Raw genomic sequence first — 16,482 nt, 5'->3', positions numbered from 1 at the left:
GGTAGCTAAAATGCATATGTATGTTTGTTTAGGATAGTATATAAATATGGAACAGAAAACCTAGAAAGTTGTTCTTCTGTAAGAAAATCATGTGGATGTCAGCTTTAACACAGCTAAGATGTGAGAGTTTTGACTCGCTTAGGCCAAAGCTTATGTAAACTGAAACAGTCAGGTATGCTTGTTACATAATGATAGCAGGGATTGTAAACTGTTGCTTCATGATATTTTTCAGAGTTACATGTTAAAGTCGGCTACTGGTTATCTTCTTGGCCAGGCTATACTCAGAGCCATAATTCTGTTCTGGTTTGTTTTTATTTTTGTTTTAAATGAACATGCGAGATAACTTTTTATGAAGAGCAACAAAGGGTCATTGTCACGACACACATTTGAGAGGAGAGAGTTACACAGAAATGGCCGTTACAGCGGAGTACTGTAGTATGTTTCCCTTTTCTCAAGCCATTACCATCCAGCTATCATGCCATGATGTTGGAACGTGACTGTAGCTTTCCAAGGGACTTAGTAGCATAACTGACAACCAAGCCACTCTACACTATTACAAATTTCTCTGCTTTTTGAAATGATCTGTGGCTTCTAATTAGAGTAAGTTCATGACCTATTTTGTTATTGCATGTGTATTGATTAGTTCTAGGCTCTATCTAGCTATTTTACTTTTTTCTCTCCTTTTGACATTTTATTTGAAAATTTTTTATCGTGGAAATTTTTAAACATAACTAATAACTAGAGAAATTAGGATTATGAACCTTACATGTCATTCAGCTTGTTAAATTACAAGTATATTGCCAGTCTTATTACATCTATTTTTCCCCCAGCTTACCTCACAGCCCCCACCAGATTATTTTAAATTAAGTAACAGATAATCTTATTTCATCTGTAAATAGTTCGATATTTGTCTCTTAGAGGTAAAAGAATTTTTAAAGCCTCCATAACACATCACACCTTTAAAAAAATTATCAGTAATTCCTTATTATAGACATACTTTGGAGATACTGTGGGTTTGGTTCCACTGCAGTAAAGCAAGTTACACAAATTTTGGGGTTTCACGGTGCCTATAAAAGTTATGTTCACACTGTACTCTATAGTCTATTAAGTGTGCAGTAATAGTATTATGTTTAAAAAAGCAGTGGGCATAACTTAAAAATACTTCACTGCAAAAAAAAAAAAATGCTAGTGATCATCTCAGCCTTCAGCAAGTTACAGTTCTTTTGCTGGTGGAGGATTTGCCTCCATGTTGATGGCTGCAGACTGAAATGGGTGGTGGTTGCTGAAGTTTGAGGTAGCTGCGGCAATGTCTTAAAATAAGACAACAGTGAAGTGTGCTGCATCGATTGACTCTTTCATGGGAGATTTCTTTGTAGCATATAATGCTACTCGATAACATTTTACCCACAATAGAACTTCTTTCAAAATTGGAGCCAATCATCTGAAACCCTACCACTGCTTTATCAACCAAGTTTATGAAATATTCTAAACCCTTTGTAGTTGTTTCAGCAATATTCACAGTATCTTCACTAAGAGTAGAATCCATCTCAAGAAACCAATTTCTTTGCTCATCCATAATAATTAACTCCTCATTTGTTAAAGTTTTATTCCAAGATTGCATCAATTTAGTTACACCTTCAGGCTCCACTTGTAAGTCTAGTTCTCTTGCTTTTTCCACCATATCTGCAGTTACTGCCTCCACTGAAGTCTTGAACCCCTCAAAGTCATGCATCAGGGTTAAAATTTCTTCCAAACTTTCTATTCCACTGAAACTTTCTCCGTATGAACACTAAGGTAGTTTTGTTTTCTTATTCATGTTCACTAGAGTAGTATTTTTAATTTCCTTCAAGAACTTTTCCTTTGCATTCACAACTTGGCTGTTCGGTGCAAGAGGCCTAGTTAGCCTAAATCAGCTTTAGACATGCTTTCTTCACCAGGCTTAGTCATTTCTAGCTTTTGATTTAAAGTGAGATACGTGTGACTCTTCGTTTTACTTGAACAAATAGTAGCCATTGTAGGGCTATTAATTGGCCTTATTTCAATTTGTTGTGTCTCAAGGAACAGGGAGGCCCAAGAAGAGGGAGAAACATTGCAGGGGACAGGGTGAGCGGGAGGGCAGGAGCAGTCAGAACACACAGAACATTTCTTAAGTTTGCCATATTATTTGGGCATCCTTTGTGGCACCCAAAATAATTAAAATAGTAGCATCAAAGATCACTGGGCCAGGTGTGGTGGCTCACACCTGTGATCCCAGTGCTTTGGAAGGCTAAGGTGGGAGAATCGCTTGAGGCCGGGAGTTTGAGATTAGCCTGGGCAACATAGTGAGATCCCGCCCCCCCATCTCTACTAAAAAATAAGCAAAAAAATTTAAAAGATCACTAATCAAGATCACAGTAACAGATATAATAATAAAAAGTTTTTAAATAGCATGAGAATTACCAAATATGACACAGAGACATGAAGTAAGCTTGTGCTGCTGGAAAATGGCACCAATAGACTTGCTCAAGGCAGTGTTACCACAAACCTTCGGTTTATTAAAAACTCAGCATCTGTGAAATTCAGTAAAAAAAAAAGTGCAGTAAAACAAGGTATGCCTATATGATATCTAGTCAGCATTCAACTGTCCCCAGTTGACATGTTGGCTTTTTTTTTTTTTTTTTTTTTCCCCTCTTTCCAGTTTGAGTTGAGGCTAAACAAAGTCTACAAACTGCATCTGGTTGATATAGCTTATGAGTCTCCTAAGAATCTATTATAGCTTTGCCTCCCTCCTCTTTTTTTTTCCTTGCCGTCTATTTTTTTGTACACACTTGGTCAGTTGTTTTGAGGTATTAATGTTCTGGATATGGCTGATAGTGTTTGGTTTTTAGCGTTGTACACTTTTTATTTTTTAGTATTTTTAAACTATATGAGAGATTATTCTTTATTAGAGGAAGAAACTGAGTCTCAGGGAAGTCAGGGAACTTTCGAGTTTACACCGCCTGTAAGTTGCAGGGTCCTAATGAAAACCCATGCCTATCTAGCCCATCATTTCTAATTTTTTCCTCTATACTTGGTTTAGTGACTTCTGCATATCACATTGTATTTGCTGATTATTGATGCTTTTCAAATTTAAATACAAGTTAATTTCCAAATCACTTGCATTCTTGGATTATACTGGAATGTATGAAGATATTAAATATTAAGGCTTCTAAAACTTGGTGGGTTGTGTGTATATATGTGTATTTTTTTTTTAATTTTTCTTATAGAGAGAATTGAGATTTTTTTTTTCTTATAAACACAGTGAGACTTGAGACTAAAATGTATTTGACCTTCTTTTAAAGTGACATCGATGTGGCCCAGCAGTTCAGCTTGAATCAGAGTAGAGTGGAAGAGATAACCATGAGAGAAGAAGTTGGGAACATCAGCATTTTACAAGAAAATGATTTTGGTAAAGAGAAACAAATTACTAGCCATTAGTTTATAATGTTATATTGTGCCGCTAATAGCAGTTTCAGAAGAAAACCAGACTATATTCACATTGACAGAAAGACTTAAAATTTCATGTAATACATTTTCATCAAGAAAAGAATTTGGCTTTCTTACCAGTATATTAAGCATCATTTTCATATTTAGAGCTAATTGTTTACCTACTCCTCTCCCTATATACAATCATAGAACCTATATATTGATTTCTGCGAGGAGTCCCAATATTGAAGTAGTGATCACATTTAAACCAACCATTTTGGAATGGTTAGATTCCCTATTATACTTGCTATTCAAAAGCAGGTATTCAAAACTAGTAGCAAGCCATACTCTTTTTTAAAAGACGGGGTCTGTCCTGTGTTACCCAGGCTGGAGTGCAGTGGCTCTTCACAGGCAGGATTATAGTACACTACAGCCTCGAACTCTTGGATTCAAGTGATCCTCCCACCTCAGCCTCAAGTAGCTGGGACTACAGGCACATGCCACTGTACCCAGAACCAGATTATTTTCTTGATGAAACACATTATAACAAGAAAGTTTAAGCTGTGACTATTAATGTAACTTAACATATGTACATATTTAGAGTTTAACATATTTTAGGATCATTTAAATCTAGATCTAAGGTTGAATTTGCTAGTCATGCCCAAGTATTGTAGCTGTGTGTAATTGAGTCATTTTTAAAAATTTAGATGCTAAGATTTAAAGTTTAAACTAGATATTTTAACATTTGAAGATAAGACTGCAGTAAGCAAATGTGACATAATTATAATAAATCATTAGCTGTTTTATCACAGTGCTATTTCTAATCTTTCTAAACTAATGACAAAATTTGTTTAGGTGATTTTGGAATGGATGATCGTGAGATAATGAGAGAAGGCAGTGCTTTTGAGGATGACGACATGTTAGTAAGCACTACTACTTCTAACCTCCTATTAGAGTCTGAACAGAGCACCAGCAATCTGAATGAGAAAATTAACCATTTAGAATATGAAGACCAATATAAGGATGATAATTTTGGAGAAGGAAATGATGGTGGAATATTAGGTATGTGAGAAAATGATGGTTACTCGAACATAAACAGAATTTCTTTATTGTAAAGTTTTGGAAGCAGTTGCTAATTCTGAGTCTTGAACAACTTTTAGATATATGTGAGTGAATTGTGATCAGTTGGTTCAGTAAGACATTTCGGTAAAATCAGCCTCTTAAAATATTTTAACAAAACTTAAATATGCTTATCAGAATGCTGAATTTTATTAGTACTTAAAACTGTTTGTGTTTGATAGCTGTGTTAAGTAAATATTTTTTAAAATAGATAAATGAACTAGAAAATACAAATGAAGAATGATAATTTTTTTATATACTGAGTGTTTTATACTTTTATAAACTACCTGGAGGAGAAACAGATAAAAATTGAATATATGTTTAAATTGTATCCCTTTTAACGTAATTTTGTTTTTCCATTGATTGGCTATTGTGGTTTTGGCATTTCTTTTAGAAATTACAACTAACTTACATTCCCTATTTCAGATGACAAACTTATTAGTAATAATGATGGCGGTATCTTTGATGACCCCCCTGCCCTCTCTGAGGCAGGGGTGATGTTGCCAGAGCAACCTGCACATGACGATATGGATGAGGATGATAATGTATCAAGTAAGCATTTCATGTTCAGTGATTCTGGGGATGATTGTATGGCATCCAAAAAGATACTTACCATAGAAGATGACAAACTAGAAGTTACAGTTTTTAATGAATTACAAATATCTTTAAGTACAGTGCTTATGATTGATTACTGGTTCTGATTCTGTGTTTAATCTTGCGCCCCTCCCCATTTTTTGGCCAATTGAGTTACAAGTCTGGTGGGGCTTTCCCATTAACTAGAAAAATATTTTTTCTTAGTAATAATAGGATTTCTTTCTATTTCATGAAGAGATTTTTCTCCCACCATTTGTAGGATATATATTACATACCAAAGTTTTTGTGACTGTATTTTTTTTTTTTTTTTTTTTACAGTGGGTGGGCCTGATAGTCCTGATTCGGTGGATCCCGTTGAACCAATGCCAACCATGACTGATCAAACAACACTTGTTCCAAATGAGGAAGAAGCATTTGCATTGGAACCTATTGATATAACTGGTGAGCATATGAACCTTTAGATTTATACAGCATACAACATAAGGTCTTACTTCTGGTTTTTGCCTGTCTACTGATCTGCTACTGTTGTTTTAGATAACTAGGCTTCTTGCTTTTTTCTGGTTTTTTGCCTGTCTACTGATATGCTACTGTTGCTTTCGTTAACTAGGCTTCTTGCTTTTATGTCACAGTCATCTGTCATAGTCTTCTATCGAATTATAATTTTGAGTATTTTGTAGAATGTCTGTGCAAGTTGCTGTGAAATATAAAAGTATAGAACAAGCTTTCTGATAATGCGTATCTTAGTCTCCTGGGGTTCCCAAAATGTTAGCAGCTCACATGTTTAACAACTAGAAAACATTGGAAAAGCATTTTTCAATAAATTACAATTCTCAATGCTGTACAGTTGGGCTACAAGCTGGAAAAAAACTAAAAGTATTCTTTAAAAAAACAAAACAAAACTGGAGGCTGGTGTGGTGGCTCACACTTGTAATCCAGTACTTTGGGAGGCCCAACCAGGAAAACCACTTGAGGCCAGGAGTTTGAGACCAGCCTGGGCAGTAAATATAGTAAGACCTGTCTCTTCAAAAAGAAAATTTTTTTTTTTTATGTGCTCTTAGAATTTGCCTTTTTCCGCACGTTCTGAAAAAAGAAATCTTTTTAAATTTAAAAACTGGAAATGTCAAAAATTCTAGAATAAGTAATTTTTTTCTTGTAGTTTTTTTAAGTAACATTGTAAGACACATTATTTATATTTGAGGAGGGCTGCTTCTGAATGACAGACAGTTTGAGATAATGGGGATATAAAACTTAATAGTTTCTAGATGGTTTATGAGGACAGTAGGAAAGAATACTTGAAATCGATTACAGTGTAATTTAGACATAGTTTTTACCTTTAAGTAGGACAAGATTACCCTTTTGGGTTTCCCATTGATGAGGGAAATGTACAATTAAGTAAAATATATACTTTATTAGATAGTGAGATTAGAGAGAGACTCTCACTGTGTGTAACATCTTTTTGTGTATATATATATATTTTTTAAGTGTTGATCCAAAAACCTTTGGGGTATGTCTGACAGGGTGAAATTTTGAGGATTTTATTTAACCCCATGAGCTTTTCTGCATTTTAAAAAAGTGAGACAATACCACCTACTTGTAAGTTTTAAGGATTAGAAATGACTCTTTTAAAATGTCTAGGATGGAGTTACAGTTCTATCTGACTGGGCCTGGGCTTGTTTCATTCTATCCAGCAGCTTCCACAACTGCCATATATGAATTATAACTTTTCTAATAAAAATAATAGTATTTGCAATCATTAAAGAAAACTCAGTCTGTGAGTTTGAGTGATGGGCCCTGTTTCAAATGAGAAAATGAGCCCAACTCTGAAGGGTATGATATGTTCATTGTTTGCAGTATAAAACTACATAGTCAAAAATGTATTGGACCTTACATCATTTTACTTATTTTGTGCTAAAAGTCTATACTCATTCAGCAAATTTTTGTTGAATGCCTCTATTTTGTTCCAGCCTCTATTCTAAATGATGGTTGGAAAACATCAGTTAAAACATTCTATCCTCATGAAGTTTAACTTTTCTGCTCGAGTCTGTGTGTAGAAAAGCAGGGAATATAGTCAGGCCAGATCTTGTAACTGTGTGTTCCATGCTGGCCTCTCAGGAAAATGATCTTATTTTTTATTATCATTCCAGTTAAAGAAACAAAAGCCAAGAGGAAGAGGAAGCTCATTGTTGACAGTGTCAAAGAGTTGGATAGCAAGACAATTAGAGCACAACTTAGTGATTATTCTGATATTGTTACTACTTTGGATCTGGCACCACCCACCAAGAAATTGATGATGTGGAAAGAGACCGGAGGAGTAGAAAAATTGTTTTCTTTACCTGCTCAGCCTTTGTGGAATAACAGACTACTGAAGGTAATACAGTTTGCAGAATTTTTACTTCATATACATTCTGAGCATCTAAAAAAAAAAGATTCTAAAACCTTTGAATCATTTTTGATTAAGTATTTTGCAACCGTATGGCATGTTTTCTTTTTTCTGCCTTAAATCACAGTGTACTGGGCATAACTTTATTTGAAATATATGGATAAGTGACACCTGCATTTCTAAAAGATGTAAAATGAATTTTCCTTATTTTAAAAAGCCACTGACATGTTTAATAATACTTCTGTCTGTAATGAACTATTAGTTATATCGTCTTAGTGTGTTTTACATCTGAATTCTTGAAATGTTTTCTGAATAAAACATGAGTGGTTCTGCTTTTTCCACAGTAAAGAATTCTGGCTTCAGGAGGTTTTTTGGTTTTTTTGTTTGTTGTTCCATTTATAGGCTCTTTTCTGCTCACATTCCACAATATTCCAAAATAAGATTCACAGGTGTCTGGTGAATGAAGCAGTGCTGTTCGGCTGCTATTCTGTCTGAAGTTGAAATATGCACAGAACCTATCGATTTTACTGTGTATTTAGAATATAGTAATATATTCTAAATCTAAAGTATCCCAGAGCAACAAAGTTGTGCTCTTTATTGTAAGCACTGTCATATAATTATTTTTAAGAAGGTCGTTAAACTATTTATTCTTTGACTCAGTAATTTCATTATTAGAAATTTTTCCTAAGGAAGTAATTCAAAGTATGGAAAAGCTACCTCTGTTAATGTTGATTACATTCTTGTTCACAGTTTTAAAAAGAGAGAAGCCTGACATTTTAAGAGTAGAGGAATGGTTCAAAATGAAATATGTAACCATTAAAAGTAGTTTAAATGAGACTGGGAGCAGTGGCTCACGCCTGTAATCCCAGCACTTTGGGAGGCTGAGGCGAGTGGATCACTTGAGGTCAGGAGTTAGAGACCAGCCTGGCCAACATGGTGAAATCCCGTCTGTACTAAAAATATAAAAAGTAGCCATGTGTGGTGGTACACTGTAATCCCAGCTACACAGGAGGCTGAGGCACAAGAATCACTTGAACCCGGGGGTGGAGGTTGCAGTGAGCTGAGATTGTGCCACTGCACTCGAGCCTGGGCAACAGAGCGAGACTCCGATTCAAAAAATAAAAATAAAAAATAGTTTGAGTGATAGCTAATAAGGTTACTATGTAAGTGAAGAAAACACAATTTAAAGCTGTTTGGTATGAGACCAGTTAGGATGAGTTTTAGTTGATGAATATGAAAATAAACTGCAGGCAGATAAATGGAAAACCCTTAAGGTTGTGAGATAATGGATACAATTTTTTTAGTTTATCTAAAATGTCTGCAGTTATAATTTGAAAACTCATTTAAAATCATTTTCAGATGGAATGAATTGTGAATATGATAAAAGCCATGCTAAATTATACACTTAGAATATACTTTTGGAAGATATAAATCAGTGGTGACTTTAGTTAGATTTATTTTATCATTGAAATTTTTCTTTTTTTTTCTTATAGCTCTTTACACGCTGTCTTACACCGCTTGTACCAGAAGACCTTAGGAAAAGGAGGAAAGGAGGAGAGGCAGATAATTTGGATGAATTCCTCAAAGAATTTGAAAATCCAGAGGTTCCTAGAGAGGACCAGCAACAGCAGCATCAGCAGCGTGATGTTATCGGTTTGTTCTGTTAGAATAGTTCCTTGATGAAGTTCACATGAGTATTTGGCTTAAAATTTACCTTTATACTGTCAGAGTGAAAGAAATGAGGAATCAAAGATATACTCAAATGTTTGGGCAGGGAAATACATTGGACCTGATTGCCTTATTTAAGTATGAAGCTTCCTGTCTTTCCAGAGGTTTAAGGTTCAGAACTGGCAGGGGAGATAGTCTGCTAAAGAATTGTCCTACATCGTACTGGGGGTAGGACTTGTCCTTTTAAGATCCCCTTTACGTATATTGCTAAAAATTGACTAAACCTTTATGGAACTAAAATTTTATCTGGCCGTCTTCATTAAAGAAAACATTACATATGTCTTAGTGTACTAGTTTTAAAAAATAAATGGTTCTATAATGTTCAAAACTGTATGACCTATGTTTTCTCTTCATATGACCAATTGCAGATGAGCCCATTATAGAAGAGCCAAGCCGCCTCCAGGAGTCAGTGATGGAGGCCAGCAGAACAAACATAGATGAGTCAGCTATGCCTCCACCACCGCCTCAGGGAGTTAAGCGAAAAGCTGGACAAATTGACCCAGAGCCTGTGATGCCTGTAAGTAAGCAAATCTATCCATTAAGTCATTTGAAGGTATTCATACAGCAGTAGCAAGTGGTGTTTAGGGAGGCCTTTTAAAGTATCTTGGTTTTGACAGAAAATGGTAAGGAATGAGTCCCGAGGAAGAAGAGTAACAGGATATAGATAGTCCACTCCTAATGGGAGGATTTGTTCTGGGAGTCTCTGCAGTCTTTCTGACTCTTTTTGAATAGTATTGCTTTAGAGTGCTCCAGAGTGAGCATCCTTGACTCTGAAGTTGGTTCTGATTTATTATTTGGCAAACATTCCTGCATACCTTCAGTACTAGGTAGTTTTAGGTCATCTTATTAAGTAATCAGAATAAACTTGTCAAATACCTGAGAAAATGTAAAGCATTATCTGTCTGCTTCATTCAAACTTTGACTACCATTAAGTTCGGCTAGGATAGGAAAGCTAAGCAATTATGAAGGAGGAAATAGTGGGGTTTGGTTTAGGGCTTTGCAATCTTAAGTCTATAGAATAAATGAATTTGAGCAAAGGGAGGCTTTTTGATAACCTTAGGCTTCTTGTTCAGCCTCCATCAAGAATACTCTGCCAATTTTAAGAACTAGTTTTCTGTGCCCTCTGGTGGTAAGAGTTGTCAATAAGAGCATTTTTCTGTATTAGCTCAGGACTAGGAAGACAGTAATGAGTAGGTGACTTGCATAACCACCCTCCTCCTGGTAATTCTTTGGTTTCTTAAAGACTGGTTTTGATGTTCTTAACTCTTTTATATTAAGCCTGAGAGAAAATAAATATAGGAAGTGGACCCAGAAAAGCAGTGTCCTCACTCCTATTATTTGCTGCCGTGAGACATTCAGGACTCTCAGAGTGAAAGCTTATGATTTTTAAGTTAAAATATAATAACCTTACAGAAGCTTTAGTAGTTAAAAAACATTTGACTCCTAAAAAGTAAGTATGAAAATGAAACATGGTTTAAGATAACGGTCAGTTTCTTTTGTAAGCTACTTCAATGTAGTTTTATAAAAAAATCAAAAAAAAATATATACTATAATAAATTTTTTCTTGTGGGGAAGTGTGGAGATGTAATCTCAGTATTTTCAACTAGAAAACTTCAGCCACTGTGTATTTGCATATTTAAAATAAGCTACTTTAAAAACATACATCTTAAATTGTCTTATTTGTATTGCTTTAAGCCTCAGCAGGTAGAGCAGATGGAAATACCACCTGTAGAGCTTCCCCCAGAAGAACCTCCAAATATCTGTCAGCTAATACCAGAGTTAGAACTTCTGCCAGAAAAAGAGAAGGAGAAAGAAAAGGAAAAAGAAGATGATGAAGAGGAAGAGGTAAACTAATTAATAATTTTCATTCCAGCTTTAGCAAAAGCCTCCAGCCAGCTTTTTTATTTTTCATATTGGGGCTAACTTAATTGATGTTGAGCATCAGAGTTATATAAAAAGAAGAATATAAGCAAAATTTTACCAAATTCATAGTGGTATCGATCATCGTTAGGAACATCAAATTTTATGCTGTGCTGTAACTCATTGGCTCCCTTGTGGGCTGTTGAAGGACATGGAATTGCCCTTAGCTGATTTCTTGCCTGACTTCTAGACTGCTTGTAGCTGCTTTTACTATCTTGTGGTCAGTGGTCAATTCTTAACTGCTGTTATCATCTACTTATAACCTCTTCTGTATCTGTGGTGGCCTGGAAATCAGATAACTGTACATTTTCCACTTGTCTGGGTTTTGTTTTTGTTTTTCCTTTAGTTGGACCCCAGGGTAAAGCATAACTTTGCTAAAAACTTAGACTGAGTGAAGCCTTGAATGACTTTTTCTTTTTACAAAGTAAGAGGTGTTTTAGGAATCAGTTTCTTTTTCCGGGGGCGTGTTTACGCTGTTGAAGGTCCTCCTTCTTCTCCTTCTCCTTCTCCTTCTCTTTCTCCTCCTTCTCCTTCTCCTCCTCCTCCTCCTCCTTCTCCTTCTCCTCCCTTCCTCCCTCCCTCCCTCCTCCTCTTCTTCGTTCCTCCCTCCCTCCTCCCTTCCTTCCCCCCTCCCTTCCTCCCTGCCTTTCTCCCTTCCTTCCTCCCTTCCTGCCTTCCTTTCTCCCTTACTCCCTCCCTCCCTCCCTCCCTCCCTCCCTCCCTCCCTCCCTTCCTCCCTTCCTTCCTTCCTTCCTTCCTCCCTCCCTCCCTCCCTCCCTCCCTCTCCTCCTCCTCCTCTCTTCTTCTTCCTTATTTCTGCATCATTGAGGTTGTTAAAACTTAGAATTTATTCTTCTGTTTGATATTCTGTCAGATATGTTACTTAAACCTTTTAATTTAAAATAAGGTGTCCTTTAGGTGGCATTGAAGCTGTTTAAATTTCTTCAGGACCAAAAAAGGTTATGGATTGGATAAATTTTCATTAACATCTGTTCTTAATTCTAATAATAGTGCATATCTTTAATATGAATACCTTATTTTACAACCAAAATTAGCTTCAGAGCTATTCCTATGTGTGAGGGTATGCCATTATCTCAGACTTAGTTGTGAATGAGTATTAAAATAGTTGTGGTTTCTGTATATAGTTTCAGCATAGCCTGGGAACATCACAACTGCTGCCTTGCACCCACCTTGGACTTTAAAAAGTCATTTAGGCAGCACGTGGCTGAGAACTATGTTGCTCAAGTGAAATATATAATAAGGGTTATAGCCCGTTCATTTTAAAACGCCATATAGACCAATAATAAATCCTCAACTTAGCTAGTCTGCAGGCTCTTTGGTACTGCTCCACAATGAGATTAGGAGTCTGCCAGAACATAAGTCATCTGGAAAATCATGTTGCAATATTTATGTATGTATATTTAGTTGAAATAAACATTATATTTAATGGTACAGTTGATTTTTATCCTTAAGTTCTTGAAGAGGGACCAGTAACCAAAAGCTCCATGATCAGCAGCGTCCACAGACCACATAGTGTGTGTAGACAGCATCCTTATACTGCAGTATAAAAGCATACTTTTAGCCAAATGTTTGCTTGCATATAAACAGAGGACTTTGCCTTGTAATTTAAGAAAAACTCTTCAGTTTATACTCTAGATGCTAAGTGATTGCTCAGCAGCATTAAGTACAGTTTTCTCTTAGTTCAAAATACACAATCTCAGGGTAGTTGAGGAGCTTTTAGGAGATGTAGAAATACTTCATTTCGCATTGGACTTGTTTTGTCAGCTTTTTGGGGGTCATTTTCATTCAGGATGAAGATGCATCAGGGGGTGATCAAGATCAGGAAGAAAGAAGATGGAACAAAAGGACTCAGCAGATGCTTCATGGTCTTCAGGTATTACTGCTGTTGTCTTAGAGGAAAATGCTTTATCAAAGGATTTTGGCATTGTTCCCTGAAAAAAAAAAAAAGTTACATGCTGGAAACAGAAAGCATACCTTTGTGAAACTTTTCCCAAAACGACATTATTTTTAAATGTTTTAATTAAATACATAAACTATTAGGCCAAGAGTAAGCCTGAAAAGCAGAACCGTGGTGACATATTACACAACTCCTTTGTATGCCTGCACCTTCTTGTTTTTCGTTGAGTAAATTTAATGTGATGGATTATTACATTTATTGGGTCATTATGGAGCATCAGATGTCACTTTTCCTTGTGCTTTAATGTCCTAGACACAGACAAGATACCTTGAACATCTGCAGAATGCCAAGCAAGTTGCTCAAGGTTTCTTAAAATAGGACAGTTGACATTTAATTTTTTTTTTTACTTTAAAAACTGTAAGTGCTAGATTTTGCTATTATATTACATTAGATGTCTAAATAAATTGATTATTTTAATAATACATGCCAGAACAATTTTGCTGGTTTCTTGGACTTTCTTATTTAGATTTTAGATGTACCATAACATACTTTGGCCTTTTACCCTCTTGATTAACATGAGAATCATATACTGTTTTAAAAAGTGCAGTCTTTGTCCTGAGCAGAATATATAGTTTGTTTTTTCCAGTAACCAAAATTAGCATCTGTGTTAGTCTGTTTTGTGTTGCTCTAAAGGAATACCTGAGTCTGGGTAATTTATAAAGAAATGGAGTTTATTTGGCTCACAGTTCTGCAGACTGTACAAGAAGCAAAGCACCAGCGTCTGCTTCTGGTGAGGCCTCAGAAAGCTTATAGTCATGGTGGAAGGCAGAGGGGGAGCAGGTGTGTCACATGGCGAGAGAGATGGCTAGGCTCTTTTAAACAACCAGCTCTCTTGTTAACTAATGAGCAAAAATTCACTGATTGCTGCGGGGAACCATTCATAAGGGATCCACCACCACCCCCATCCCCACCCTCACCCCGTGACACAAACACCTCACTAGGCTCCATCTCTTAACAGTGGGGAATCACGTTTCAGCATGAGATTTGGAGGGGATATTCAAACTGTGTCAGCATCCTCACTGAATTACTACTTTATTTTACAGGTTACTTTAAGTTATCCTTTTTTGGTTTTATTTCAGCGTGCTCTTGCTAAAACTGGAGCTGAATCTATCAGTTTGCTTGAGTTATGTCGAAACACGAACAGAAAACAAGCTGCCGCAAAGTTCTACAGCTTCTTGGTTCTTAAAAAGCAGCAAGCTATTGAGCTGACACAGGAAGAACCGTACAGTGACATCGTTGCAACACCTGGACCAAGGTTCCATATTATATGAGGAGCTAGAAACATTATAGCTAGTGTTTGATTCACTAGTGCTTACGAATTGCCCCCATGTGTAGGGGACACAGAACCCTTTGAGAAAACTTAGATTTTTGTCTGTACAAAGTCTTTGCCTTTTTCTTTCTTCATTTTTTTCCAGTACATTAAATTTGTCAATTTCATCTTTGAGGGAAACTGATTAGATGGGTTGTGTTTGTGTTCTGATGGAGAAAACTGCACCCCAAGGACTCAGAAGATGATTTTAACAGTTCAGAACAGATGTGTGCAATATAGGTGCATGTAATAATGTTCAGCGGCAGTCAGAAGTCATGATTTTTATCTTAGTTCTTCATTACTGCATTGAAAAGGAAAACCTGTCTGGGAAAATGCCTGACAGTTTAATTTAAAACTATGGTGTGAGTCTTTGACAAGAAAAAAAAAAACAACGCCTTTCCATCAGTAACACTGGCAATCTTCCTGTTAACCACTCTCCGATTAGGGATGGTATCTGAAACAACAAAGGTCGCCCTCTTGAGATTCGTTTTAAGTGTAATTCCCTAATGAGCAGAGGTGTACGTGAAGTTGTGTTGTGACTGATAACCTTCAGCTACAAAAAGATAGGACTGACTTGGTTTAAGTGTTCTGTTTTGTAAATCATTCCATTTGAGTCTTTCTGATGAACTTGGCTATCCTGAAATCTGTTATTTTAGTGAGGTTCCAAAATGAGCAAAGCTAGGCCTGATTAGAGTAGAGTAACTATTAAAAAACATAACTTTCTAGGAGCTATAAATCAAAGTTTTGAAAAGATGTTTGGATATATTTGAGTATTCAGATCATGAAAACAGAAATTGCCCTGCCTACTACAAGGACAGACTGATGGGAAATTATGCACCTGGTCAACTTAGCTTTTAAGCAGACAATGCTGTAAAAACTAATGGCTTCTCTGGTATTTATTATAAGTTTTAGTACTGATCTCCTTTTCCAGTGCTGCACACTCCTGTGTTTGGAACTTTAATAGCATTGCAACGAAATCTTATATCCAGTTTCCTGTAATTTAATTGAAGAAAAATACGTCCAAATAAAGACTTTATTATTAACAGACCAGATAGCATCAGAAATCATGTGACTATTATGATTATCAGAATATGTCTTAACTTTTTAGGGCAAAGTTAACACTGAAAGTTACAGCTTAAGTGTTGGAACTTTTGTGGCAAAAACATCACTTTTGAAACTCAGACTTCAGTGTATACCCAATAATTTAAAATTATGTGAAATGTTTTAAATTTGTGAACTCGTAATTACTGTTTTAATGATTCAGTTTCTTGAGAGTGGTAATTGTATAAAATTGCTTTTGCAGCTTTATATTCAATATGACGTGCCTGTAAACCAAGGAGTTTTCCCCGTTTGTAAAAAGACATTGTAGATAATTGAATGTTTGATTTTAGAAAGGTCATTAGTTTCTTGTTACACATTTTGTTAGTCTGGTTTTTGTTGCTTATCGGGTTTAATATTGTTCTTGAAAATAGTTGATGCTATGTTATGTATAACTTTTCTAATAAAAGTTGTGTTATAAGCTGTACTTTTTTGAGTATTTGTTATTCAGTTGGTGGTGGTCCCCAAGGGAAAGTTGGCTGAAAAAGTTATTACAGCCCAACACCTCATTTGTTTGCCTTATCTAGAATAGTTGTCCATATAAACCAAATGAATTTTTCAAAAGAGGTCTTAGACTACAAATGGAAGACAGACTAGCTTGTCTCCAACCTTCTTTGTTAACAGAACTATGTGACCTGAAATTTTAATGTATAACTGTTATGTGTGAATGTATTAAGAATAAAAATGAAACTAACAAATGGCTGGTACAGAGGAAGCTTTGGGACATAAATATATATGTGTAACTGCTAAGTACATACAAACTGACATGCTGTGGGTGTACATCCTTGGTGCTCCAAACAAGCTAGGTGGGTAGGCAGGTGCTAGAAATACCCTAGGTCAGTCTCAGAAGCCTAACTGAAAACCAGGACATTCAGTTACCTGACATGTACCCACTTTTACATTCTAGCCTCT

General features: G+C 35.9%; 1 protein-coding gene across 2 annotated transcripts in view; it reads left to right on the top strand.

Moving 5' to 3' along the window:
- Positions 1 to 15,997, top strand: part of RAD21 (RAD21 cohesin complex component) — a 28,941-nt gene extending 12,944 nt beyond the window's left edge. For both annotated transcript variants that reach the window (NM_001266594.1, XM_015145891.3), the window contains 10 exon segments: positions 3,321 to 3,427; positions 4,300 to 4,506; positions 4,990 to 5,115; positions 5,476 to 5,598; positions 7,302 to 7,525; positions 9,031 to 9,190; positions 9,634 to 9,782; positions 10,961 to 11,110; positions 12,996 to 13,079; positions 14,243 to 15,997. In NM_001266594.1, the coding sequence (NP_001253523.1) occupies positions 3,321 to 3,427; positions 4,300 to 4,506; positions 4,990 to 5,115; positions 5,476 to 5,598; positions 7,302 to 7,525; positions 9,031 to 9,190; positions 9,634 to 9,782; positions 10,961 to 11,110; positions 12,996 to 13,079; positions 14,243 to 14,434 (1,522 nt within the window). In that variant the 3' untranslated portion in view covers positions 14,435 to 15,997.
- Positions 15,998 to 16,482: the final 485 nt, after the last annotated feature.

The sequence above is a fragment of the Macaca mulatta genome, chromosome 8 (assembly GCF_049350105.2).
Source record: "Macaca mulatta isolate MMU2019108-1 chromosome 8, T2T-MMU8v2.0, whole genome shotgun sequence".
Taxonomy (NCBI): domain Eukaryota; kingdom Metazoa; phylum Chordata; class Mammalia; order Primates; family Cercopithecidae; genus Macaca; species Macaca mulatta.
The sequence above is the reverse complement of the archived record's forward strand: the minus strand, read 5'-3'. Positions and strand labels throughout refer to the sequence as shown.